Source organism: Thalassophryne amazonica, chromosome 18 (genome assembly GCF_902500255.1).
Source record: "Thalassophryne amazonica chromosome 18, fThaAma1.1, whole genome shotgun sequence".
In the NCBI taxonomy this organism is placed as follows: domain Eukaryota; kingdom Metazoa; phylum Chordata; class Actinopteri; order Batrachoidiformes; family Batrachoididae; genus Thalassophryne; species Thalassophryne amazonica.
In genome coordinates, this window is record NC_047120.1 from 48,816,960 (window position 1) to 48,843,213 (window position 26,254).

A 26,254-nucleotide genomic window follows, 5' to 3' on the forward strand; every position below is an offset into this window, starting at 1 on the left:
TTGCGTGACCACCCTGTTTATTTCTGTAGAGGTGATGGAACAAAAACAGTACACTTACATAAATACCAACATGTTTAAAGTGTGCAGAGGGGGTGTAGTTACACCACAGTCAGAGCAACTGCCAACTAAGTCAAAGGAACATGTCCTCGAAATACTCGTCAAACTCCTCCTCCCTGAAAAGATGAGAAAAATGTTAGTTCATGTTCCATACAATGTACCAAATGTTTTAGCCCTATTCATTTATATTACAGTAAACATTCCAGTTTGGAGATATGCACATCTGACCCTATATCCCAAAATTAATCCCAAAACGTTTGGTAGTGGCAGACACCATGAGTGATGGCTGCCTTGGGGTCTTGGAAGTTCAGAGTCTTGGTCATCTCAAGAAAATTCAGTGTACAGCGGTCCCTTGCTATAACGCGGTTCACCTTTCGCGGCCTCGCAGTTTTGCGGATTTTTTTAGTCCAATTTTGCTTTTTTTTTTTTTTACAGCCCATTGTGTTCTGCGTCCTCATCAAGCAGGCCGGTCGCGGCACCGCGAAGGGAGAGCACGCGCATTGTGTTCTGCGTGTCTGTTTATAAGAATCTTCTCACCCAAAAGAAAAAAGAGCACCAACAACTACCCATAACTGTGTTCTTCACTCGGAAAAAGAAACCTTCACCGAGGTGTGACTCAGTGGAAAAAGGCGCGACAGCAGAGCGGCACCAGAACAAAGAGGCACGATCAGAGGAACTGCGTAATACTGGTCAGTCACTATTAATAATTTTTAGTGTCCAACCTCGTAGGTTGATCGTTAAAATTAAATTTGTTAGTTCTAAAAGCCATCATAATTATTTATAGGAAAACATTCTATTTTTATTTCTCAAACAAATGTTTGGGCCTGAAAACAGGTTGGTCTTATTTTTCTACTAAGGTTTGAACTTTGAGAGTGTTTACACACGAGAGAAAAGTGAGAAAATGTTAATGCCTGTTTGAGAAAAGTGTATAAAGTGTGTAGTGAGCAGTTTTACAGCCTTAAACGTCTATAATTGTAAAAATTAACGCCGACTACTTCGCGGATTTCGCCTATTGCGGGCTATTTTTAGAACGTAACTCCAGCAATAAACGAGGGACCACTGCATATTGAATTTTTAAATACAGTTTAGTTCCCTAACCAGCCTGTACAATCAAAAATACTAATTTTACTGACATCAACTGCTGTTCTTGAAGTTATAGTTAAAATGTATCATGCTTTGGATGTAAAGGTCCATATTATTTTTTTTGTCTCTTTTAGTGTGAACTTCCATCTATATAGGATCCATTTCCATTTTTGTTTTTCCCTTTAATTCTGCCTTGGCCTTCAGGTTTCAAGCCTTGGGATTGGTTTTGTGAGTCAAAGCCTTGACTTTGGGAATCGAGGCTTTAGCCTTGGTGGTCAAAGCCTTGGCCTTTAGGGCTCCAAGCCTTGGCTTTGGGAGTCCAGTCTTTGGCCTTGGTGGTCAAAGCCTTGGCTTTTTGGGCTCCAAAGCCTTGGTTTCGGGATTTGAGCCTCGAGTACAGCATTCTCAGATTTTCAAAGCATTACTAATGTCCATGTAAACGTATCCACTGCAGAGCACTGTACTAGCTCAGCGTCCTTTGTGAAAGGTCATTTCACGCACTGTATAAATCAGTGTTTACATCCAAAATGCCAACTTTTACCTCAGAATTTCTACTCTGATTGCTTAATGAGCACATATTTTATTTTGACATTATTAGTATTTGTAGAGCCCAGACATATGAATATTTTAACCTACAAACTACTCTCCAAGCCAAGAAGAGAAACATGGATTTTGCAGTATTTCATGTGGATTAGTTACATCTGAAATGAGGTTTTGGGCACTGATACTGATGCAGTGTATCGGATGGGGGGGGGGGGGGGGGGGGGGGGGGGGGGGGAAGGTTATTACACTGAAGGTTATTACAGCAGTTTACTGGGTCTGATTTTAAATGAACGTTAGTTCTAACCTCGACTTCTCCTCCACCGCCGGTGCGGGTCCACGCCAATGGTCAGCCTCTGATTGGCCCTCAGGTTCGTTCCCAGCGTCAGCCTCTGGCAGGAGACATCCAGAAAACAATCAGTCACAGGAAATGTCGGAAGTATACCGTGCAACAAATCTTACTAGTCAGTGTTTGCTGAGCACAGCAACCGATCTGTTCAGATACGTATCAAAACAATCAATCAACAAAAAAAAAGAAGAAGAAAGAAAGAGAAAAAAGTGGTTATTCAGATTACAAAAGAGATGCAACATAGTTATGCAAATGTTCTGTGTCTCCGCATATTTATTCAGAAACACATTTTGGTGGGTAATTTATGGTTCCAGAGCAGTGCCCCTGTATTTTCCCCAGTCACAGATTCAATCAAGCAGAGACTAATGACGGCTCGGGGAGCTGAGCATTCATCCTCTGGCTGCCAGAGGAAGACGCTTCATCTAATGACTTTCTCCAGCTGCAGAATCAGTGGAAAAACCAGCACTTGGCTATTAAAATTCGCCTTTTTATGTCAGTGTCTGTCGTCCTTTGTCATGTCTTTTTTGTGTCTCAGCAGACAACGTGATATTTTGAAATATTCACTGACTCAAACCAAATGATTTTTTTCCCCCACTTGAAAACTAACCAGACAACTGTAAGACAAGCAACATACAAGTGCACGTACAGAACTTGCACGGACTGTTGTAGCGCACATGTACACGCACAAAGGACGGTCTCGTACAGAATTCACTGACTCAAAAGGAATTTAATCGAGAAAGTATGGTATGTTTGAGAAGTGTGGATGGTTCGGTTGTTTGCCTGCCTGGGTAGTTGCCATATAGACCCTGTGGTGTGGTGGACACAGCAATGGTGTATGTTCCCACACCTGACACTGAACTGTATTTATTGATTTTGAGTTGTTGGCTAAACCAGGGGTGCCCAACCTTTTTTCAACTAAAATCTACTTTTAAACTTTGACAGTGTATTGAGATCTACCAAGCCATAGTGTAGCCAAAATTTATTATGCACCAAGATAATAACACAATTTTCTGGCACGAAGATAACGTTTTAACAATAATAACACATTATTGAAGTAAATGTGTGTGGTGCAAAGAACAAGCACAAGTAGACCTCAGACTGGCCTGTAACAACACAACAACAAACAATCCAAATTATACAATGCTTAATTCAAGTTGGAAAGGTTGTTCCCTACCTAAGTGGGCCTTCGGCCACTGAGAGGAAGCTAGTCTCTCATAGGCCAGACAGTAGGAGCTGAATGCCAGTCGTAAAAAGGGCGCAAGTCATGGTGGATCTGTATTTTGACTTGATAATTTTCATATGTGAAAAGGCAGAGTCACACAAATATGTTGACACATGAAGTGCAATCAAATTCTGTGCAGTTTGTCTGAGGTTGGGGTACTTCCCATTCTGCTTTAGATTCCAGAATTGGACATTCATGCCAGGTGTTGCTCTGGATTTGATCTCAATGTAATTTTTCAGTGTGAGGATCTCATTCTCAATAGCACAACTACCCAGGTTGAAGAGTGACGCCACTTTGGACGTCATACAATCCACATCTATATTTCCCCCATTCGGAAAATGGAGAAAACCGACAACAGGCACAATGGATGCAAAGTCAGTAAAGCGCCTGCCAAATTCTGATAAGAATAGAATCTTTAATCACACCCTGTTTTAAATTTAAAGTTATTTATATTTTTAATTGTGCACTAATTGTTCATTACTCTCATTCTACATTAGCGGTTGTGTTGCATTAAAACTGTTGCATAATTGAGGCTGACCACTGAGGCACATCTCAGCTTATTTGTGCATTTAGATTTTCACTCCAAAATGTAGCGTAGGGATACAAAACCCTGAAGAAATTGATTGCAAGCTTTTGAATGTATGCTCTATTCAAAACAAGGGAGGTACTTTTGGATCCATGTTTGAGAGGAGGCTATACCTTTGTCTGAGTCCAGCAACTCCTCTGTGCTGCTGGAGGAGGCTGACCGATCTGGAAAGACGGGGAGAGACAGTGCAGAAAAGATAATTATAAAGTAAGCTGTTTGCCTTTAAAGAGATTAACTGCAAAATAGTCATGCCAAGAAGAAACAGGAGACTGTGGTTTTACCTCGCCCTCTCTTATGTTTGTGCTTCTTGGAATGTGAAGATGATCTCTTTCTTTTCTTCTTGTTATCTGATGAAGCCCGGTTTTTGTCTGAACGCCCTATCTTTTTTGCTTTTACTTTCACCTCCTTCCTCCTGAAAATAAAATTACACATTAATTCAAAACATTAAAGCAACATATAACACTGGTTTTCCTCTACACGTTACCAGACATTTTCAGTCACACTGAAAATGGAAATCGAGCTGACTGTTGGCTGGGGACGTTTGAATTCGTTTCACAGTTCTTGGTGCATAAAGGTTTACTCTCACAGGTGGAACCTGTGGTGTCTTACTTGTGATGGTAGTTCAGTTTGAAGGAGCATTCGGGGCACACTCCTGCAACACAAACAGCATGGCATTGTTTTATTCTGGTACATCATTCAAGTCAACTCAGTGATACCTGCAACCTTCTTAAGATAGGAACGTCATTATAGCACAGCTCATGAATATAAAGGGGTTTTTAAAGACATATTTTTAGTGTTTTGTGCAGTGAAAATGATGCATGGAGTCTGTAAGGGAACACTAAAAATATGAGCCTTACAAGTACCTCATGATATGCATGGGTTTTGCAATGAACCGTTGCAAACAGCATCCTGGAACAGTCAAAAAAGTGTATTTAACATATTTGTATTCATTTAGCGTGGTTTCTAAATGAGTTTACTTGTCATCACAATTAGCAGACACTGTGAGCAGTTTCCAAACTGCTACTACAAATTCATGCTACATATTTTACACAGTTCAAATCTGACTGACTAACTTCATGTTGAGATACTCCTTGATCAAAATGAATATTCAGCTCAGGTCTGGGAGCATGTGCTGATGCTATGCATCGCTGCATCCACCACACCATGGAACCACTCAGGCAGACAACCAGTCAATCCCCACTTCTCGATAGTAGCCAACTACGTGCCTCAGCCAAGCGAAACATGGGCATCACCTTGGCTGCTGGGGTCCTCAACATGTAGGCACTGGGTGATACCCAGAGAAGCAAGCCATATGGCCAAAAGTGTTAGCTGATGTTCTCTCACTCATTTATGTCTCCCTAAGTAACATCTCATTTGACACAGTCATTCCAACAGAACCCATGGATCCTCCAAATAGACATATTACCAAAGAGATACGGACCACACCTAAACATCATTGTTTTAGAGCTATTGAATCTATCAACTCCAAATTCCACTGTTGTGGAAACTGAGGAACTGGTCTTCTCAATGCACATATTAAATAATAGTATTGTCTGCAAGCATCTGGATGAATACTTTGTGACATACAGTAATTCTGGCAAATAAAAAAACAGTGGTCCAAGCACAATACCCTGTAGCACTCCTGATTAGGTTTGTTTCTTTTTGTTTCTAAAACAGTAAGTAAGCCATTTTAGAATTCTGTAAGAGATAACTAACTGAATTTGGGAAGAATTAGTGGTTGAATCTGAATGATTTTAGAACACACGAAGACACACTACAAGAGAGGTTTTAACCTCCATACTAAGGTTGAAGACACTGGCACACTAACAAAAACTTTTTGCATAATTTTTTTTTTTTTTTTTAATGGAAAGTTTCTGTGAAATTCAGGTTTGTGTGTTTCATTAGCCAAATTTTATTTGGACAATTCTTTCCTCTTTATTGCAAAACATTTGCTCACCAATTTTAGCAACAAGCAGCCACACAAGACATGGCCTAGTTACTCACTAGTTATATCATAGTGTAGTTTCAAGGTTAATATCTTACTGCATCATCAATTTCAAATCAACTGATATATAGTGCTTATATTGGGATCATTGCTACTTAAACATTTTAAGACACATCAGAGATCTCACTAACCACATTTACTTTAAGAATTCACTGAAACATAAAATTTCTCATGACCATTCATATCTCAACACTGTTTCAGTTTACCTCAAGTTCAATTTTCAGGGCCGCCAGATCATGATTCAATTTTATACATGTCAAACCATTTAACTCCAATAAATATAAACTGATAAGAGGAGCCATGTCTGTATTTGACCGGAATAATATTATAACAAGACCTTTATAATACACCTGAGATTTAGATGAAAGTTGCACGGCAAACCTCACAATGTTTTTCTGAGTGGAGAGAAGGCAAAGTGTCTTTTAACTTACTTAGTTTAACCAAAGCGTTCCTCTTCTCGCCTTGTTCAACATAGGCGAAATTCACCTCCCAACTCTTCAGGCCTTCCTTCATCTCACAACGCTTGTTTCCACACTGGAACTGACCTATAAGATCAAACAGGTATGCTGTATACAATTGTACACACAGAGTAAGTATTTGGACAGTGACACAATTTTTGCAATTTTGCCTCTGTACACCAATGCAGTGGATAATAAATTAAACAACTGAGATGTGCTACTAGTGTTTGACTTTCAAATTTGATACATGGGGGATCAACAAAAACATCACTTTAACCACTTAGGAATCACAACCATTTTATATACACGCTCTTCATTTTAAGAGGCTACAAGTATATAAAATGGACTGATAAGACATTTCATGGCCAGATATGGCATTTCCCCTCATTATTCCATGGCAAATTAAGCATATAAAAAAGTTTAGTTGACACCATGTGTTGAATTTGCATTTTTGCTTCATTGGAACTCACAATATGAGGCCCCAAGAGGTGTGAATGCAAATAAAAGAGGATATAATAAAGTTTAAAAAACAAAATCAACTTATCAGCCACATAGCAAAAACTTTATGAGTGGACAAATCAACAATGTGGTACATTCTTAAAAAGAAGTAATGCACCAAAAGACCTGGAAGACCACGGAACACAACTAAAGTACACGACGAAAGAATTCTTTCCTTGATGGCAAAAACCCCTCACAACATCTAACCAAGGCAAGAACACTCTGGAGGAGGAAGGCTTATCATTATCAGATATTACACTTAAGAGACACCTTCATGAATGTAAATAGAAGGTTTACAGCAATGTGCAAACCATTGGCAACACTGAAACCACTGGCAACACTCAGAAACAAGAAGTCCAGATTAGATTTTGGCAGGAAACATCTAAAAAGCCTGCCCACTTCTGGAATCACTTTTTTTTTGACAAATGAAACTACGAATACCATGTACCAGAATAACAGGAGTATAGAGAAGGAAACCAACATCTCATGATGAACACAGCAGAGGTAGCGTTATGGTATGGGCATGTACAGCTGCCAAAGAAACTGTGCTACTGGTGCTGACTGATAATCTGACAGTTGATGGAGGCAGCATAACTAATTCTGAAGTGTATAGGACTAAACCACCTGCTCAGATGCAGCCAAATGTTCCCAAACTGACAGGACAGTGCTTCATAGTGCAGATGAATCATGACCAAAATCATACAGCCAAAAGCAACACAAGAGCTTCTCTCGGAAAAACAAACAGAATATTCCTCAATGGTCAAGTTATCCATCTGTCCTCAACCCAATAGAGCGTGATTTCAAATTTACTGAGGGCAGAAATACAAAAAACTAAGCAATAGCTAAAGGAGACTGCAATAAAGATCGGGTAAAGCATGTCAAGGGAGAAAACTCAACATTTGGTGATGTCCATGAACTTCTGACTTCATGTAGTCATTGGCTGTGAAGGATTTTCAAGCAAATATAAACAATAATCATTATAGTTATAATTATGCTAGTTTATCTAATTACATTTGGCCTCTGATAGTAGATGGACTGTGCATAAACATGGCAGTAATTACTTAATGGTTAATGTGATAGATTTGTTGAACCTTTGAATTAAAAATGAGTCAACACTTCAATCGAATCTTAATTTAGTCATTTCAGCACTACTGTGGTGCTGACCAGAAGTAAAATTACAACTGGCTCACAGTCCAAATACTTATTAGTAAGTCCCTTCGGCTGCTCCCTTGTTTGCACTCGGGGTCGCCAGAGCAAATCCAAGGTGGATCTGCATGTTGATTTGGCACAGGTTTTACGCCGGATACCCTTCCTGACGCAACTCCACATTACATGGAGAAATGTGGCAGGGGTGGGATTTGAACCCAGAACCTTCCGAACTGAAGCCAAGCGCATTAACCACTTGGCCACCACCCCTGCACAGTCCAAATACTTATTATACTACATAATTATTGTACTTAAGTACTCGACTGCACATTCCCAAACACACAAATTCAATAATAATTAATCGCATTAGTTTTAGACATCAATTAGCTACAATTGTAACAAATGCTAGAGGTAATATTTTAAACTTGCTTAGAACTGGTGAAGGCCAACCAATTCTCTGTTCTAATAATGATTTTTAATGTATCCTTAAGTGCAAGACTCACTGTTAATCAAGTTCAACAAATTTCAAAAGGACAAATGGATTAATTCAAGCACATGAAGCAGATACAAGGACTATATTCAGGACTGAAGAACATACAAAATCAATCTCAAACGCTCTGGAGTAATTTAGGCCATGTCAATCCGGCCCTCACAACCCCTTCACACCCCTTCAACGTTCCTCCCCACTCCTCCGCTCCTCGTCATCTCCCTTTCTTCACCTCTCTTTATCCCCTCAGGCCTCCCTACAGTAGCTGCACAGCCGGCCTATTATCCCCAGAGGAGCTTACGGTGGCACTGATCTGGCCGCGTCTGGGGTTCTCGAGATTAAAACAGAGGGGGTGAATGCGTCAGAGCAGTTCATTCTTATGAAAGGACAAGAACGATGCCTTAATCTGTGAGGGAAAACTAATGCTTTCCATTACCAGCGTAGATCTACACTGTAAACATTCAAGCTAGGTGATGCGCTCGGTTATGGCTTTAAGCCACTTCATCTGTGAGGTAGACGCTCCCTTCACATGCCACATTATCTCAGCATTCTATGACAACAGCTGAAAAAGACAGGTGCTGGATCGAGAAAATGTGACTTGGAAGGAGCTGACAAAGGATACTGTTGAGGAAAATATCAAAAGAAATACAAGTCTAGTGCAATCAAAGAAACATTATGTCAGATCTAATGCTGGACCTGTTCCTTTGTCCAACATTGTACTTTTCATTTCCTTTGGCGATGGAGGCTCATGCTCAACAAAATGCATGATCCTCCATTTCACAAAAATGAGCGTTCTCAAACTTGTAGCCTGCTTTAGTAACCAGAAGACCGCATACAGAGGAAGAACTATGCATTTTTCTTCTGTTTTTTTTTCTAGACTTTCAGACATGTTTGCAAGTTGAAGAAAAAAAGAAAGAAAAAGAAGAAAATGAAGCAAGTATATCCCTTTTTTAACTTTCTTTTTTTTATACTGTGTGCTTCTTACCCTGTGTGCTGCTATACAATGCTGCTGGAACTTCAATTTCTCTGAGGGAGTCTTCCCAAGGCATTAATAAAATTCTATCTAATCTAATCTAATCTGTTGGTGGCTTCCATCAGGGGGCCTGCTTCCATGTATTGTATTTTCCAGATTATAAGTTGCGGTTTGTTTTTGTTTTTAACTAGTTTGGGGGAGTTCTGTGACTTATACTCCAGTGTTAAGGCATATACAAAAATAAAAATAAATAACGATTCATTATATATAATAATAGATTATAACTATTTATATGTGACTTTCCAGGAATGAAAGTATGAAACAAAAACTCCAGTAATAGAATATATGGCAATTATAAAAAGAATATGACAAAAATCCCAAATTAAAGAGCTGATAATACAGGAAAAAAGGTACAATTTATACTCTGTCCAACGTATGCTCTGGAAATACGGTAGATATGAAGGGCTCATTCTAAGAAACACATCATCTTGTTGCAGGTAATTACACACTAATGCACAGACTATTATGAACGCTATATTCCAATTCTGTGAATAAACACTCCTAAATCCTACACACTGTAGCTTTGAAAGGAATAAAGGTGACTTAAACATCACCATGTCCCTTTAAATCCTTGATGATCCTTGTCTCACACATGTGGGTGTGGTTTGGATCACGCCATCTTCTGACCCTCTGAGCCAACATGATGCCAAAATAATTTCTGCTACCCGAGAGTCCTCTCCTGACTTCACTATCATCACAGATGTTAATGACAGTCACGCAGGCATTGTCTCGTGATGTTTTCATCTTACACATATGTGTGCCCTGCGTGTGCGCATGGAGTAGCTGTGGTGTGTGAAGAGGTGAATAGAAGTCTGTGCTTTGTGTCCTTGAACAAAGTCATGAGTCCCTCTTTGCTGCGGTGAAGCTGCTCTGTGTCAATGTAACAGATAGTGATAAATGGAAATCTGTTACTAGGCAACCTCCCTGTTGAAATAAATGCCAGAAAGCACATAAAAATCAAGGTGAAGAAATGATTCTTCACTTATTGACGATGGTCATGAGCCTCTCCACTCCCCCATTTGTCACCAACTGCAAATACAATAAGCAGATTGTTGAAAGACGTCAGCGTAGAGCATCGACTCCCCTCACGTGCTTTCGGAGGAGATTTGACATCAAGTTGGTTGAGTAAACCTGTTAAGAGAGGAAACTCCGGTCTTACGTCAATGGAAGCTAAAGCCACCGGGCATCTGCCTGAGATCAGGATGGATCCACTACAGCACAGATGGCACAATGATTAACCCTCACCGGATGACGTCACGAGAGCGGTGCTCTTTCACTTTTTATCATCTCTGCCAAGCAGGTAATGATTTCACCCATGTTTCCTGGGATGAGCAGGATTACTCAGACCGCTAATCAAACACTTTCTCAAAAGGATGAAAAAGCTTCAGTCTAACCTAAACTGGATTACATGCTGGGGGGTGATCCAGACAAAAGGGTGGAGTCAGCAAATTTTCAAAAATGTTTGCTTCTTTTGTTTGCTTGTTTTTTAAATACTGTCTGCTCAAAAATTGATTCAACAGTTTACCAAAATAAAAAACCTTGCTGAAAAATCCAATCTGAAATTGAAAGACGGGTTAGGTCGGGGAAAGCGCGCTGGTGCTGTGCGTCACTGCATTCACCACTTTACAGGAACCAACCTGGGATCTGACTGGCAACCAACCAGCCAATACTGAAGCGCATCTACAAACTTAACAACAGTAACACTGCTTGATAAAATGGGCCTTGCAAAACATATGTACTCACATGAGCACCACTGCAGTTCAGTCGTGTAGAACCGCTAAAATGTTAATAAAGGAAAAAAAAAAGCTATGCATACGCCCCTGCTTGTATGCTAAGTAGGTGTATGGTTTTGCAGTACAGGTGATGAAAAAGTCTGGAAATGATTTCTATAGGAAACAACTGGTGCTTTAGAATTGACTGCCATTTTCAAAAGGAACCTTCCTGTTGCCTCGCCCAATTCACCACCAAGAAATCATTTCAATCAAACACAGTGTTGGTTAGTTAATGCAGGCAAGCAAAAATCAAGATGCCGCCAATAATGCCCATATTGGATCACAAATGACTGCTATTTTTGGAAAAGAAAACTTCCTCGAGCCTCCGCAATACAGTCACTGAGAAATGGTTTCAATCATATGAGGTGTTCATTAGTAACTGTGCAGAAACTAAAAGTTTACAGCCAAACAGGCAGCACGGTGGCTTAGTGGTTAGCACTGTTGCCTCACAGCAAAAAGGTCATGGGATCGATTCCCACCTGTGGCCTTTCTGTGCAGACTTTGCATGTTCTACCCATGTTTGCGTGGGTTCCTTATGGGTGCTCCGGCTTCCTCCAACATCCAAAGACATGCAGGTTAGGTGGATTGGAAACTTTAAAAATTGTCCAGGTCTCTCTTGTAAAAGAGATCTCGATCTCAATGAGACTAACCTGGTTAAATAAAGGTTAAATAAATAAAACACCAGGGCAGATGGGGTGAACACATAATGCCCTCCAAATTTGTTGAGCAGGTGCATAAAAATAAAAAAAAGCCCACTAATAATACGATTTGCTGCACTAGTCTGCGCAACTATAACTTTTTACTTAACTACACACCATGGTGAAGATAAACTAAGCACATTCCCACCTTAAAATGATGCCTGCTATGTGAGCAAAGCCAGGTTTGTACTCTTTAAAATGGGCCTCATCAGCAAGAAAGTCATTTAAAATGTCAACCAGGTCCACAAAACACACAACACACACACACACACACACACACACAAACACACACACACACACACCCACACAACACACACACACACACACACACACACACCACACACACAAACCTCCCAATGTCGGTGGTGTTAAACAGTGAACATGTTTGACGAGGATGGGAATAAAATTATTTGACTGGACTAATGCAGTGGGGTAATGGTGTATTTTATATCCACTGCTTGAGTTATTCATCAACAAAACTTTTAAAAAAAATTCAAAACACCAACTAAAATATCAGTTTGGTTGTTCCCACACTGAATCAACCTTCCGTCACTGCCAGATTCCCTGATATCATAGTAATTGTGAACACCTTCATCACCTCCACGTGCAGTCTGTACACTGTGACGCGATCATTCATCTATACGTTTAAACGGAACCTCCACTTGTTTTTGCATTAACAATTCCACTTTCATTCTAACAACTTATCTGTACAGAAAGGACTGAAAGCAAGGGTGCTGTGCGGTTTACTAGGGTTACTCGTGCTAGCTCCCATCACACAGATGAACTCAGGCACCTCGGTACAGTTGGTCTAAATATCTGACATGGCAAAAACCCACCCGAGTGTCCGACAGCCAAATCGTGACTCGCTCCAGCAGAAAAATTAACGCTGGGATGCTGATCAAACAGGACATCTAATACCAACAGTGGTTAGAAATTCAGACAAAATTTATAATGATTTGGATCCAACCAAGTTGATGTGAAAATGCAGCGTCTACCAGGCTTAAATAATGACTCAGACCAGGAGGGATGGAAATGAGGTTTAAACACTCAGAAATCTGGAGGACTTCCTTTGTTCACTACTTAACAGGTGAAGACTGTCATAAACAGATCTACTGTTTGTCCTATGTTGCAATCACTATGTTAAACTGTCACAATACCAGCCAAAACTACTGAGGAAACTCAACCACTATCGGAATAACTGTTACAATATTGAGACACACACACATACATACATATACATATACATACACACATACATACATACATATATATATATATATATATACATATACATATACATAATACATACATATATATACATACACACATATACATACACACATATACATAACAAACACTCAACAAAAATATAAACGCAACACTTTTGGTTTTGCTCCATTTTGTATGAGATGAACTCAAAGATCTAAAACTTTTTCCACATACACAATATCACCATTTCCCTCAAATATTGTTCACAAACCAGTCTAAATCTGTGATAGTGAGCACTTCTCCTTTGCTGAGATAATCCATCCCACCTCACAGGTGTGCCATATCAAGATGCTGATTAGACACCATGATTAGTGCACAGGTGTGCCTTAGACTGCCCACAATAAAAGGCCACTCTGAAAGGTGCAGTTTTATCACACAGCACAATGCCACGATGTCGCAAGATTTGAGGGAGCGTGCAATTGGCATGCTGACAGCAGGAATGTCAACCAGAGCTGTTGCTCGGTATTGAATGTTCATTTCTCTACCATAAGCCGTCTCCAAAGGCGTTTCAGAGAATTTGGCAGTACATTCAACCAGCCTCACAACCGCAGATCACGTGTAACCACACCAGCCCAGGACCTCCACATCCAGCATGTTCACCTCCAAGATCATTGAGACCAGCCAGCTGCTGAAAACAATTGGTTTGCATAACCAAAGAATTTCTGCACAAAACTGTCAGAAACCGTCTCAGGGAAGCTCACCTGCATGCTCGTCCTCATCGGGGTCTCAAACCTGACTCCAGTTCCTCGTTGTAACCGACTGAGTGGCAAATGCTCACATTCTCTGCGTTTGGCACGTGGAGAGGTGTTCTCTTCACGAATCGGAAGTTCACACTGTTCAGGGCAGATGACAGACAGTGTGTGTGGCGTCGTGTGGGTGAGCAGTTTTCTGATGTCAATGTTGTGGATCGAGTGGCCCATGGTGGCGGTGGGGTTATGGTATGGGCAGGAATCTGTTATGGACGAAGAACACAGGTGCATTTATTGATGGCATTTTGAATGCACAGAGATACCGTGACGAGATCTGAGGCCCATTGTTGGCCATACATCCAAGAACATCACCTCATGTTGCAGCAGGATAATGCACGGCCCCATGTTGCAAGGATCTGTACACAATCTTGGAAGCTGAAAATGCCCAGTTCTTGCATGGCCGGCATACTCACCGGAATGTCACCATTGAGCATGTTTGGGATGACCGGACGGCGTATACGACAGCGTGTACCAGTTCCTGCCAATATCCAGCAACTTCGCACAGCCATTGAAGAGGAGTGGACCAACATTCCACAGGCCACAATTGACACCTGATCAACTCTATGCGAAGGAGATGTGTTGCACTGTATGAGGCAAATGGTGGTCACCAGATACTGAATGGTATCCCCCCCCCAATAAAACAAAACTGCACCTTTCAGAGTGGCCTTTTATTGTGGACAGTCTAAGGCACACCTGTGCACTAATCATGGTGTCTAATCAGCATCTTGGTATGGCACACCTTACAGGTGGGATGATTATCTCAGCAAAGGAGAAGTGTTCACTATCACAGATTTAGACTGGTTTGTGAACAATATTTGAGGGAAATGGTGATATTGTGTATGTGGAAAAAGTTTTAGATCTTTGAGTTCATCTCATACAAAATGGGAGCAAAACCAAAAGTGTTGCGTTTATATTTTTGTTGAGTATACACATACATACATATACATACATACATACATACATATACATATATATATATATATATATATACATATATATACATATACACATATATATATACATATACACATACATACACACATATATACACACATACATAAATATACATATATATACATACACATATATATATACATACACATATATATATACATATATATATATACATCAATCAATCAATTCAATCAATCAATTTTTTTTTATATAGCGCCAAATCACAACAAACAGTTGCCCCAAGGCGCTTTATATTGTAAGGCAAGGCCATACAATAATGATGTAAACCCCAACGGTCAAAACGACCCCCTGTGAGCAAGCACTTGGCTACAGTGGGAAGGAAAAAACTCCCTTTTAACAGGAAGAAACCTCCAGCAGAACCAGGCTCAGGGAGGGGCAGTCTGCTGGGACTGGTTGGGGCTGAGGGAGAGAACCAGGAAAAAGACATGCTGTGGAGGGGAGCAGAGATCGATCACTAATGATTAAATGCAGAGTGGTGCATACAGAGCAAAAAAGAGAAAGAAACAGTGCATCATGGGAACCCCCCAGCAGTCTACGTCTATAGCAGCATAACTAAGGGATGGTTCGGTCACCTGATCCAGCCCTAACTATAAGCTTTAGCAAAAAGGAAAGTTTTAAGCCTAATCTTAAAAGTAGAGAGGGTGTCTGTCTCCTGATCTGAATGGGAGCTGGTTCCACAGGAGAGGAGCCTGAAAGCTGAAGGCTCTGCCTCCCATTCTACTCTTACAAACCCTAGGAACTACAAGTAAGCCTGCAGTCTGAGAGCGAAGCGCTCTATTGGGGTGATATGGTACTACGATGGTCCCTAAGATAAGATGGGACCCTGCTATATTCAAAACCTATAAGTAAGAAGAAGAATTTTTAAATTCTATTCTAGAATTAACAGGAAGCCAATGAAGAGAGGCCAATATGGGTGAGATATGCTCTCTCCTTCTAGTCCCCGTCAGCTACTCTAGCTGCAGCATTTTGAATTAACTGAAGGGCTTTTTAGGGAACTTTTAGGACAACCTGATAATAATGAATTACAATAGTCCAGGCTAGAGGAAATAAATGCATGGAATTAGTTTTTCTCAGCACTTCACTCTGAGACAGACCTTTCTGATTTTAGAGATATTGCGTAATGCAAAAAGCAGTCCTACATATTTGTTTAATATGCGCTTTGAATGACCTATCCTGATCAAAATGACTCCAAGATTTCTCACAGTATTACTAGAGGTCAGGGTAATGCCATCCAGAGTAAGGATCTGGTTAGACACCATGTTTCTAAGATTTGTGGGGCCAAGTACAATAACTTCAGTTTTATCTGAGTTTAAAAGCAGGAAATTAGAGGTCATCATGTCTTTATGTCTGTAAGACAATCCTGCAGTTTAGCTAATTGGTGTGTGTCCTCTGGCTTCATGGATAGATAAAGCTGGGTATCAGCTCGTAAGCTGTAACAATGAAAATTTAAGCAATACCGTCTATATAATCTGCCTAAGGGAAGCATATATAAAGTGAATGAAAATTGGTCCTAGCACAGAACCTTGTGGAACTCCATAATTAACTTTAGCTGTGAAGAAGATTCCCCATTTACATGAACAAATTGTAATCTATTAGACAAATATGATTCAAACCACCGCAGCGCAGTGCCTTATCCCTATGGCATGCTCTAATCTCTGTAATAAAATTTTATGGTCAACAGTATCAAAAATATATATTACATATATACCAAGGAATGATACTGTCTTACAGCTGAGGCCACAAATTTACATACAGCTTGGTTAAAATCACTCAAATTCAAGATTTCTCAACTCCATCCCATTCCATGTTACCAAACATTAGGTTTGTGAAGTCATTTAACTTTGCTCCCATATGACTTTATTCTTGAAGTAATGATTCAGACACACATTTGGACTGTTAACGTTTTGATACCGGGCTTTCAGTGGGTGAAAGGTTTGCATACATTTGGTGGTATTGTTTTTTAATCGCTTGAAGTATAAACTTATTTACTGGTGTCGCCGGCCGAACGGTCCCCCCTAAAACAACGGTCCACCCTGCCTTCACGGCGCATGCATCATTTCTGTGCATCAGCCGCAGTTCACCAATTATCACCTCGTTTCTGCTTCAAACCGCACTCCAGTCATCATCTATCTCAGCGACAGACATCTGAAGCTTTTGTACAACAATCATTTCCACATAAATACAGCATTATTTCATGAAAAAATACAAAGGAAGAGATCAGAGCGCCACAGCTACAAGAGCTGCTAGCTGATGCGTTCACTTTACGTAGGTTATTTCAAAGCGTCACATAGTTTCCCCTCGTTTCTGCGTAAAACTGACTTTATAATGATTTAAGAGGTTTTACCTTGTCATTTGGTGGTTAATAATCACAATCTATTTGATTGATTTGGGGGAAGAAACTGTCGCAGATGAGCTGCTGAGCTCCAGAATGATGCATACGCAGAGGAGACAGGGCGGACCAATTTTTAGGGGCAGACCGTTCAGTATGCAACAACGGTACTTCATGAAAGTGAACAGGGGCAGCTGTGCCAGAGTTGAAAATTGATAATACAACGGACCCTTAAAACAGCAACAAAATAATGCTAAAAACTTAGTTTTCATTGTGGATGTATTATTGATGCAATATGTCCAGCTTGGTGTATTTTTCAAATGTACCTGTATATTAAACATGAATCGGGCTAAAAGGTTATAACTACTTTATTCAGAATGTGTAAGGGTGGTGCGGATGTGTCAGTCTCTCCAGAAATTTCCAATACCAGATAATGCCATTGCCAATTCCTGGAGGGTCAGTTGTTTATACAGTAAGGACGACAGTGAGATGTGCAGTAGGAATGGTGGATGTGGGTTGTAATAACGACCAGCTTTGAGCCCTTCCTTGATTACAGTGGAGATGGACAGGCTAACTGGCCAGATCAGACTGTGCAGCAGATATGCTCTGGAGAGAAGGGGAATGAAAGTGTTGTGCAAAGAGTCTTAAAAGTTAGCTCTGGTCATTTGGTTTATGGTGGAACTCAAATATAAAGTCTGTACAGCCCCAAGATTATTTTTATTGTAATGTACAACTAATTAGCAACATCACCAGAGGTCTGTGTGCCCTTTTGATTGCTCCATGTGTGAATTTTCCAAGATATTAAAGACAGCCTTATTAATTTTGAAATAAATTGGTAATTACATTGGGTTTATAATCTGATTTTGGTCATGACTGGTCAACACTGTCTGGTTTCATGCTAATACGAGGGTAGGCTGAAACGTTCTAAGGCTCCCCATGAAGGAGTAATGCATTAACTGCATCACAGTGAGCCTTAGAACTTTTCAGCCTACCCTCGTATATAAGAAAATGGTTAATTTTTATGGAAATGAGTTGACATTTTCCTGATGGTGAAATTGTGTTTTAAAGGCTATGTACATAACTCTATCTGCATACCTGTTTTTTTAATGTCCTCTAACCATTTTTGATCTAGTTGTATAGTTACTGAAGGTAATATGAATTTTTGGAGATGGTTCCTAAGATAGACCCTGACCTGTGGAGAACCAAATGTTTTCCACCAGATTCCTTATTATTTTTGTCATTATTTATTTTCTCATGATCGCAATAAGGCAATGGTAGCCCAATTAACCTAAAGGCATTTCCATCCTTTTCTGGGCTCTTCTGCAGTCTTCCATACTGTTTCAATAGGAAGTCAACTCTGTATATGGAAATCTTTGACCCACTAAACGTTGATAGAGGGGGTGAAAACTTAATTGAGCCTCCTAACTACTGTACATAACATTTTTGTAAATGACATTACATGTAATAAAAGACATTCTACCGTAATTGACTTTGGTGAGATGAAATGTGTGTTGCTGAAGAAAATTAGCCAGGCAGTGTGTAACGTCACAGTGCATCTGGAAAGTATTCACAGCACTTCACTTTTTTCACATATTATGTTACAGCCTTTTTCCAAAATTGAGTAAATTCATTTTTCCCTCTAAATTCTACTCACAACACCCCATAATGACAGCATGAAAAACTTTATTTTTTAAATTTTTGCTAATTTATAAAAAAAATGAAAACTAAAAAATTGCTTGTACGAGTACATAAGTATTCACACCCTTTGATCAATATTTTGTTAATGTACCTTTGGCAGCAATTACATCCTCAAGTCTTCTTGAATATGATGCCACAAGCTTGGTGCGCTTATCTTTGGGCAGTTTTGCCCATTCCTCTTTGCAGCACCTCTCAAGCTCCATCAGGTTGGATTGCGAGCGCTCGGTGCACAGCCATTCTTAGATCTCTCCAGAGATGTCCAATCAGATTCAGGTATGTGCTCTGGCTGGGCCACTCAAGGACATTCACAGAATTGTCCTGAAGCCACTCCTTTGATATCTTGGCTGTGTGCTTAGGGTCATTGTCCTGCTGAAAGATGAACCATCGCCCTGGTGAAGAGCGCTCTGGAGCAGGTTTTCATCCAGGATGTCTCTGTACATGGCAGCATTCATCTTTCCCTCAATCCTGACTAGTCTCCCAGTTCCTGCTCCTGAAAAACATCCCCACAGCATGATGCTGCAACCACCACACTTCAGTGTAGGGATGGTGCCTGGTTTCCTCCAAACATCACACCTGGCATTCACACCAAAGGGTTCAGTCTTTGTTCAACTTTCCCCAGATTTGTGCTTCGAGACAATCCCGGCTCAGAGGTCAACAGACAATTCCTTTGACTTTGTGCCTGGTTTGTGCTCTGGCATCCACTGTCAACTGTGGGACCTTATATGTAGACAGGTGTGTGTGCCTTTCCAAATCATATCCAATCAACTGTTCTCCAGTTAAGCTGTAGAAACATCTCGAGGATCAGTGGAAACAGGATGCACCTGAGTTTTGAGCTTCATGGCAAAGGCTGTGAATACTTATGTACATATGATTTCTTATTTTTTTTTTTAATAAATTTGCAAAAAATCTCTATTTTTCACAGTGTCATTATGGGGTATTGTGTGAGAATTTTGAGGGGAAAAAATTTTTATTTCATCCATTTTGGAATAAGACTGTCACAGAAAAAAAATGTGGAAAACTGAAGCGAAGTGAATACTTTCCGGATGCATCGTATGGCCTCAGCTTTCAGTTAACAGGTACATAGCAGCAGTCTGATATCTGGGATATTTATTTTAATATCCACTATATCTAAATACATATATTTTTGAATGTGGAGATTTTGTACTTAAACTGTCATAGGGTTGAGAAGTCTTGAGAGGAAGCATTTGAAAAATCACAAACTGAACCAAAAAAAAAAAAATCTATTGTAAGGTTTGATTCAAAACCTGGAAAATATGTGAATATGGAAATATGTTTGTACCAGTGTTTAGGGGAAAGGTGCAATTTCATGTTGATTCACCAAAAATGATTTATTTTCAATATGTATGATTCACATGTATATAGTTTATGACACAGCAATTGTAAATCGTTTGAAACTTGTATAATCCAAACTGAAGGACATTACATTTGGGTTTTTGTTCACGAGGAGGCAAGAGTACAAGACACACATCCAAAACACAGTACAATAGACAGACAGTGCTGTGAAAGATTTTTCTTTCTCGAGACTTTACACATTTAAAAAAAAAAAAAAAAATTCTGGGCTTTTTTTTATCATTTCAAAAATGTCCTTTAAACTCCGTGAAAACAAATATCTATAAAAAAAACGCAAATTAAAAAAAGCAAGAGTCTTTAAGAGGTGACATATCAGTATCAGATATGTGATATATGTGATAAATGACATATGATCAGTATCAGGAATACAAAGTGTCGGAGGACCACCTGACTACACCGTTATGCTAAATATGAATGAAATAGGTCAACTGGTTCTTGAGATAATCGTACTAACAAGTGAAAACAGGCAGACGTTATATCCCCCCGTATTTCATACCGGGCGGAAATAAATTAAATTAAAAATATCAATGCCAAGACAATGGGGTGCATAATTACCAGCATGTGGCCTACTTAGTATAACACAGTTAAATCATCACTTTCACAGCCAATTTTCTTTAGACAAGTCAGGGGATGGATACATGAACATTTTCTAAGCAGCGAATGTGTGTTGGACTTCATTTACATCAGTCATTATGAAATACAGTAGTGTTCAGAATAATAGTAGTGCTATGTGACTAAAAAGATTAATCCATTTCTTATTGTTACATGGGAAACAAGGTACCAGTAGATTCAGTAGATTCTCATAAATCCAACAAGACCAAGCATTCATGATATGCACACTCTTAAGGCTATGAAATTGGGCTATTAGTAAAAAAAAAAGTAGAAAAGTAGGTGTTCACAATAATAGTAGCATCTGCTGTTGACACTACAAACTCAAAACTACTATGTTCAAACTTATTTTTTTTTTTTAGCAATCCTGTGAATCACTAAACTAGTATTTAGTTGTGTAACCACAGTTTTTCATGATTTCTTTACATCTGCGAGGCTTTAATTTTGTTGGTTTGGAACCAAGATTTTGTTTGTTTACTAGTGTGCTTGGGGTCATTGTCTTGTTGAAACACCATTTCAAGGACATGTCCTCTTCAGCATAAGGCAACATGACCTCTTCAAGTATTTTGACATATCCAAACTGATCCATGATACCTGGTATGCGATATATAGGCCCAACACCATAGTAGGAGAAACATGCCCATATCATGATGCTTGCACCACCATGCTTCACTGTCTTCACTGTGAACTGTGGCTTGAATTCAGAGTTTGGGGGTCGTCTCACAAACTGTCTGTGGCCCTTGGACCCAAAAACAACAATTTTACTCTCATCAGTCCACAAATATTTCTCCATTTCTCTTTAGACCAGTTGATGTGTTATTTGGCAAATTGTAACCTCTTCTGCACTTTTTTTTTATTAACAGGACTTTGGCGGGGGATTCTTGCAAATAAATTAGCTTCACACAGGCGTCTTCTAACTGTCACAGCACTTACCAGGTACTCCAGACTGTCTTTGATCATCCTGGAAGCTGATCAGTGGGTGAGCCTTTGCCATTCTGGTTATCTTCTATCCATTTTGATGGTTGTTTTCCGTTTTCCTCTTCCCACGCGTCTCTGGTTTTATGTCCATTTTAAAGCATTGGAGATCATTGTAGATCATTGTAGATGCATATGGTTTTCCCCCTCTCAATCAACTTTTTAATCAGACTACGCTGTTTCTTCTGAACAATGTCTTGAACGTCCCATTTTCTTCAGGCTTTCAAAGAGAAAAGCATGTTGAACAGGTGCTGGCTTCATCCTTTAATAGGGGACACCTGATTCACATCTGTTTGTTCCACAAAATGACAAACTCACTGACTGAATGCCACACTACGATATTGTGAACACCCCTTTTCTACTTTTTTTTTTTTTACTAATAGCCCAATTTTCATAGCCTTATGAGTGTGCATATCATGAATGCTTGGTCTTGTTGGATTTGTGAGAATCTACTGACTCTACTGGTACCTTGTTTCCCATGTAACAATAAGAAATATACTCAAAACCTGGATTAATCTTTTTAGTCACATAGCACTACTATTATTCTGAACACTACTGTACAAACACCATGCTACTGTATGGCTATTCTGTCTGTAGTGGACAGTTCTCAAAAAATTAATAAGTGGGAAGACTAGTGATGGAAGCCACAAAGACAGACTCTGAAAGAGGTAAAGGTGAGCATCGTGCAACTTTTGTCTGTTGCATACCAGTTACACATCTCCATGGTACATTTAAAGCCTGCAACTTGAGTTTTTGTGGGTGTCTTGATGGCTTACCTCATCCATCTCCTTGCATGCTTTTTATTTTATTTTATTTAGTACCTACTCCAGACGATATACTCAACAGTACCATACTGTTTCCGCTTAATGATTGGTGTAAATGATTGGGGGGGCACATACCATTCCATTCTTTTGGCTTTAATATTTCTATAAAGTTTATGTCATCATGTGAAGATTTGTTTTCACTGTGAGTTAAAAGGGCAGAATTTTAGAAATGTTAATAACAAGAAGCCTGAATTCTTTTTTAAACATCTGATGTCCTGAAGAAATAAGTAAAAAAAAAATCTACATACCAAAGCTCAAGGGGCAAAAACTTTTCACAGCACTGTAACCGCGCTGTAAGATCTGATGGGATTTGATGCGATTGTCGTCCAGCGACTGAGACACAGCTTTAATTTTAAATAACCTTGTACAGAGGAGGTTAACTCTTGCTTCCAAATCTTCATCATTTCTCTGCACAAATGATGCACAAGTTTATATTGCAGACGGCACCAAACCTTCTCCTCTGTGATGGCGCATACAGTACCGGACAGCTCCTGAAACCATTTTAGCTGCTTCCTTCTTGTTGAGGACAAGCTGACGCTCTTAACCCTTTGTTTACGCAATGTGATCTCTTCTCATCAATGAGGCATCAAGACGCTAATCCCATCACGGTTTTGGGACTACCTGGAAACAGTTTTTCCTGTTGCTTGGAGACGTTCAGTGAAACTGGTTTATCGGTGTCACTTGTGTCACGTTATTTAAAGTGTCACTTTCACTGATAATTACCGATCATTTTAATCATCTGACAAATAAGACGGCCCCCCTTGCTGTATGAATGTGACGATGTACTATGTGTAAGCAAATAAAGGAATTTATGAAGGTGTAAGTCGGTTTGGAGTTTTTACCCCACTTTTAGTATTTTTTTCGTCTCTAATACAGGATTTTGCTGCATGAAGGATGTGACAGAGTATGAACTTTAGCGACCTTGAGCTCAGAGGTGGTGGTGCTTCTTTTAGTCATATCATGCTGAGATCTTAGGGAGCCAAAGCTGGATGAGCCTCTGGGAAAAGCAGATCAGTGGATTGTTTCCGTTTCCTGTGGTGTTGTCTGACTGTGCTGGTCAACATCCTGCTGTTAGAGGAGAGGAACAGTTTTGTTTTGTTATTTAAGCACATTTGTGCCCGATAGATGCTGCAGCAAATGCAGCATCCCTGATGAGATATTTGATTTGTCGAGACAAAGAACGAGCACTACAATCTATCATTTTTGGAGACAGTTCAGCTTGTCAACCCCTTAATGACCATGACCTTTCATTGCTCTCATTTGCAGTTGATTTATGTGTCTACAAACGGCTCTACTTCAAAAGTTGAAAGTTAAAAAAAAAAAAAAAAAAAAAAAAAGAGACGGTAGGTTGACTTTCACAGGGTTTGATTATCTCTGGTACCCCCTGAAAGAGTGGGGACGGCTATGAAAGTGCACACGTGATTTTAGGTTTGCCAGATATTCAAGCATCTCAGAGCACATACATGCATGTGTTTTAATTTTATGTCATGTCTACAAATAAACCAACAACATGCTACTGTTTATTTGGCTCGGTTGACTTAATACATTTTATGCCGTATACAGGATGCACTATTGTTTATTGAAAAATGCTAACATTTTAGCGCACGCAAGCAGTGAAGTAAAAAACATAACGCCACAAGAAAAAAAAATTAGCAAATACAAATCGGTTATCTTGGGAAAACAATGCATCATTTTCTTGATAATGATCAAATTATTCAGTTATCTCTCATTGGGGAAAAAGTTCTGTGTTGTCCTGATCAAGAATCATCTTGGGGGAACAAAATTTCATTTCAGCACTGACAAACCAAGGTTTCTCAATCAGGACAAAATTTTATTATCTCAGGAAAACAACGTTTTATTTTCTCAAGATAACAAAAATAAAATCAAATAAATATTGTGTTGTCTCAAAAACAATTTCCCCACAAATGTTCTTTTCTACTTCGTTTACTTTAGTTACTCTGTTGGATTCAGAATGACAACAGAGAAGTGTAACCATGTAACCAAGACAGGCAGATCAGTAAGAGGTGACATAAGTATCACAGATTAACTTTGATAATCTCCTGAGTAACCTTGTGTTGTTAAAGTGGCCTCATGTTATTTCTTTTTCTGCAGTAGCCAAACGATCGCTACAATCTGTGTTCTACAGCTGCACATCAAGCTCATTCTTGTCCATTTTACCATAATATTCATCAAACAAAACTGGGCATAATTTCAGTACTTCACTGTATTTTACTCACACAGCAATTAGAACTACTATATGGAATTCCCTCCCGGTACATTATGTACTAACATTACTTTAAATATTAAAAATATAGCATTGTAATTTGAGGAAGATGGAATAAGAACTGAGGATGGTGACAGTGGACAAAGTATTGCGTGACCACCCTGTTTATTTCTGTAGAGGTGATGGAACAAAAACAGTACACTTACATAAATACCAACATGTTTTAAAGTGTGCAGAGGGGGTGTAGTTACACCACAGTCAGAGCAACTGCCAACTAAGTCAAAGGAACATGTCCTCGAAATACTCCGTCCAAACTCCTCCTCCTGAAAAGATGAGAACAATGTTAGTTCATGTTTCATACAATGTACCAAATGTTTTAGCCCTATTCATTTATATTACAGTAAACATTCCAGTTTGGAGATATGCACATCTGACCCTATATCCCCAAAATTAAATCCCAAAACGGTTTGGTAGTGGCAGACACCATGAGTGATGGCTGCCTTGGGGTCTTGGAAGTTCAGAGTCTTGGTCATCTCAAGAAAATTCAGTGTACAGCGGTCCCTTGCTATAACGCGGTTCACCTTTCGCGGCCTCGCAGTGTTTGCGGATTTTTTAGTCCAATTTTGCTTTTTTTTTTTTTTACAGCCCATTGTGTTCTGCGTCCTCATCAAGCAGGCCGGTCGCGGCACCGCGAAGGGAGAGCACGCGCATTGTGTTCTGCGTGTCTGTTTATAAGAATCTTCTCACCCAAAAGAAAAAAGAGCACCAACAACTACCCATAACTGTGTTCTTCACTCGGAAAAAGAAACCTTCACCGAGGTGTGACTCAGTGGAAAAAGGCGCGACAGCAGAGCGGCACCAGAACAAAGAGGCACGATCAGAGGAACTGCGTAATACTGGTCAGTCACTATTAATAATTTTTAGTGTCCAACCTCGTAGGTTGATCGTTAAAATTAAATTTGTTAGTTCTAAAAGCCATCATAATTATTTATAGGAAACATTCTATTTTTATTCTCAAACAAATGTTTGGGCCTGAAAACAGGTTGGTCTTATTTTTCTACTAAGGTTTGAACTTTGAGAGTGTTTACACACGAGAGAAAAGTGAGAAAATGTTAATGCCTGTTTGAGAAAAGTGTATAAAGTGTGTAGTGAGCAGTTTTACAGCCTTAAACGTCTATAATTGTAAAAATTAACGCCGACTACTTCGCGGATTTCGCCTATTGCGGGCTATTTTTAGAACGTAACTCCAGCAATAAACGAGGGACCACTGCATATTGAATTTTTAAATACAGTTTAG

The 26,254-nt window shown here is 39.6% G+C and overlaps 1 protein-coding gene across 1 annotated transcript in view; it reads right to left on the bottom strand.

Annotated features, from left to right (window-relative positions):
* fra10ac1 (FRA10A associated CGG repeat 1) overlaps nt 1-26,254 on the bottom strand; it is a 63,444-nt gene continuing 37,190 nt past the window's right edge. The window contains exons 9-14 of the mRNA XM_034193145.1: nt 6,274-6,387; nt 4,447-4,489; nt 4,119-4,249; nt 3,951-4,001; nt 1,988-2,072; nt 1-173 (exon numbers count right to left, since the gene is read on the bottom strand). Coding sequence (XP_034049036.1) covers nt 131-173; nt 1,988-2,072; nt 3,951-4,001; nt 4,119-4,249; nt 4,447-4,489; nt 6,274-6,387 — 467 coding nt within the window. The 3' untranslated portion in view covers nt 1-130. The remainder of the gene's footprint in view (nt 174-1,987; nt 2,073-3,950; nt 4,002-4,118; nt 4,250-4,446; nt 4,490-6,273; nt 6,388-26,254) is intronic.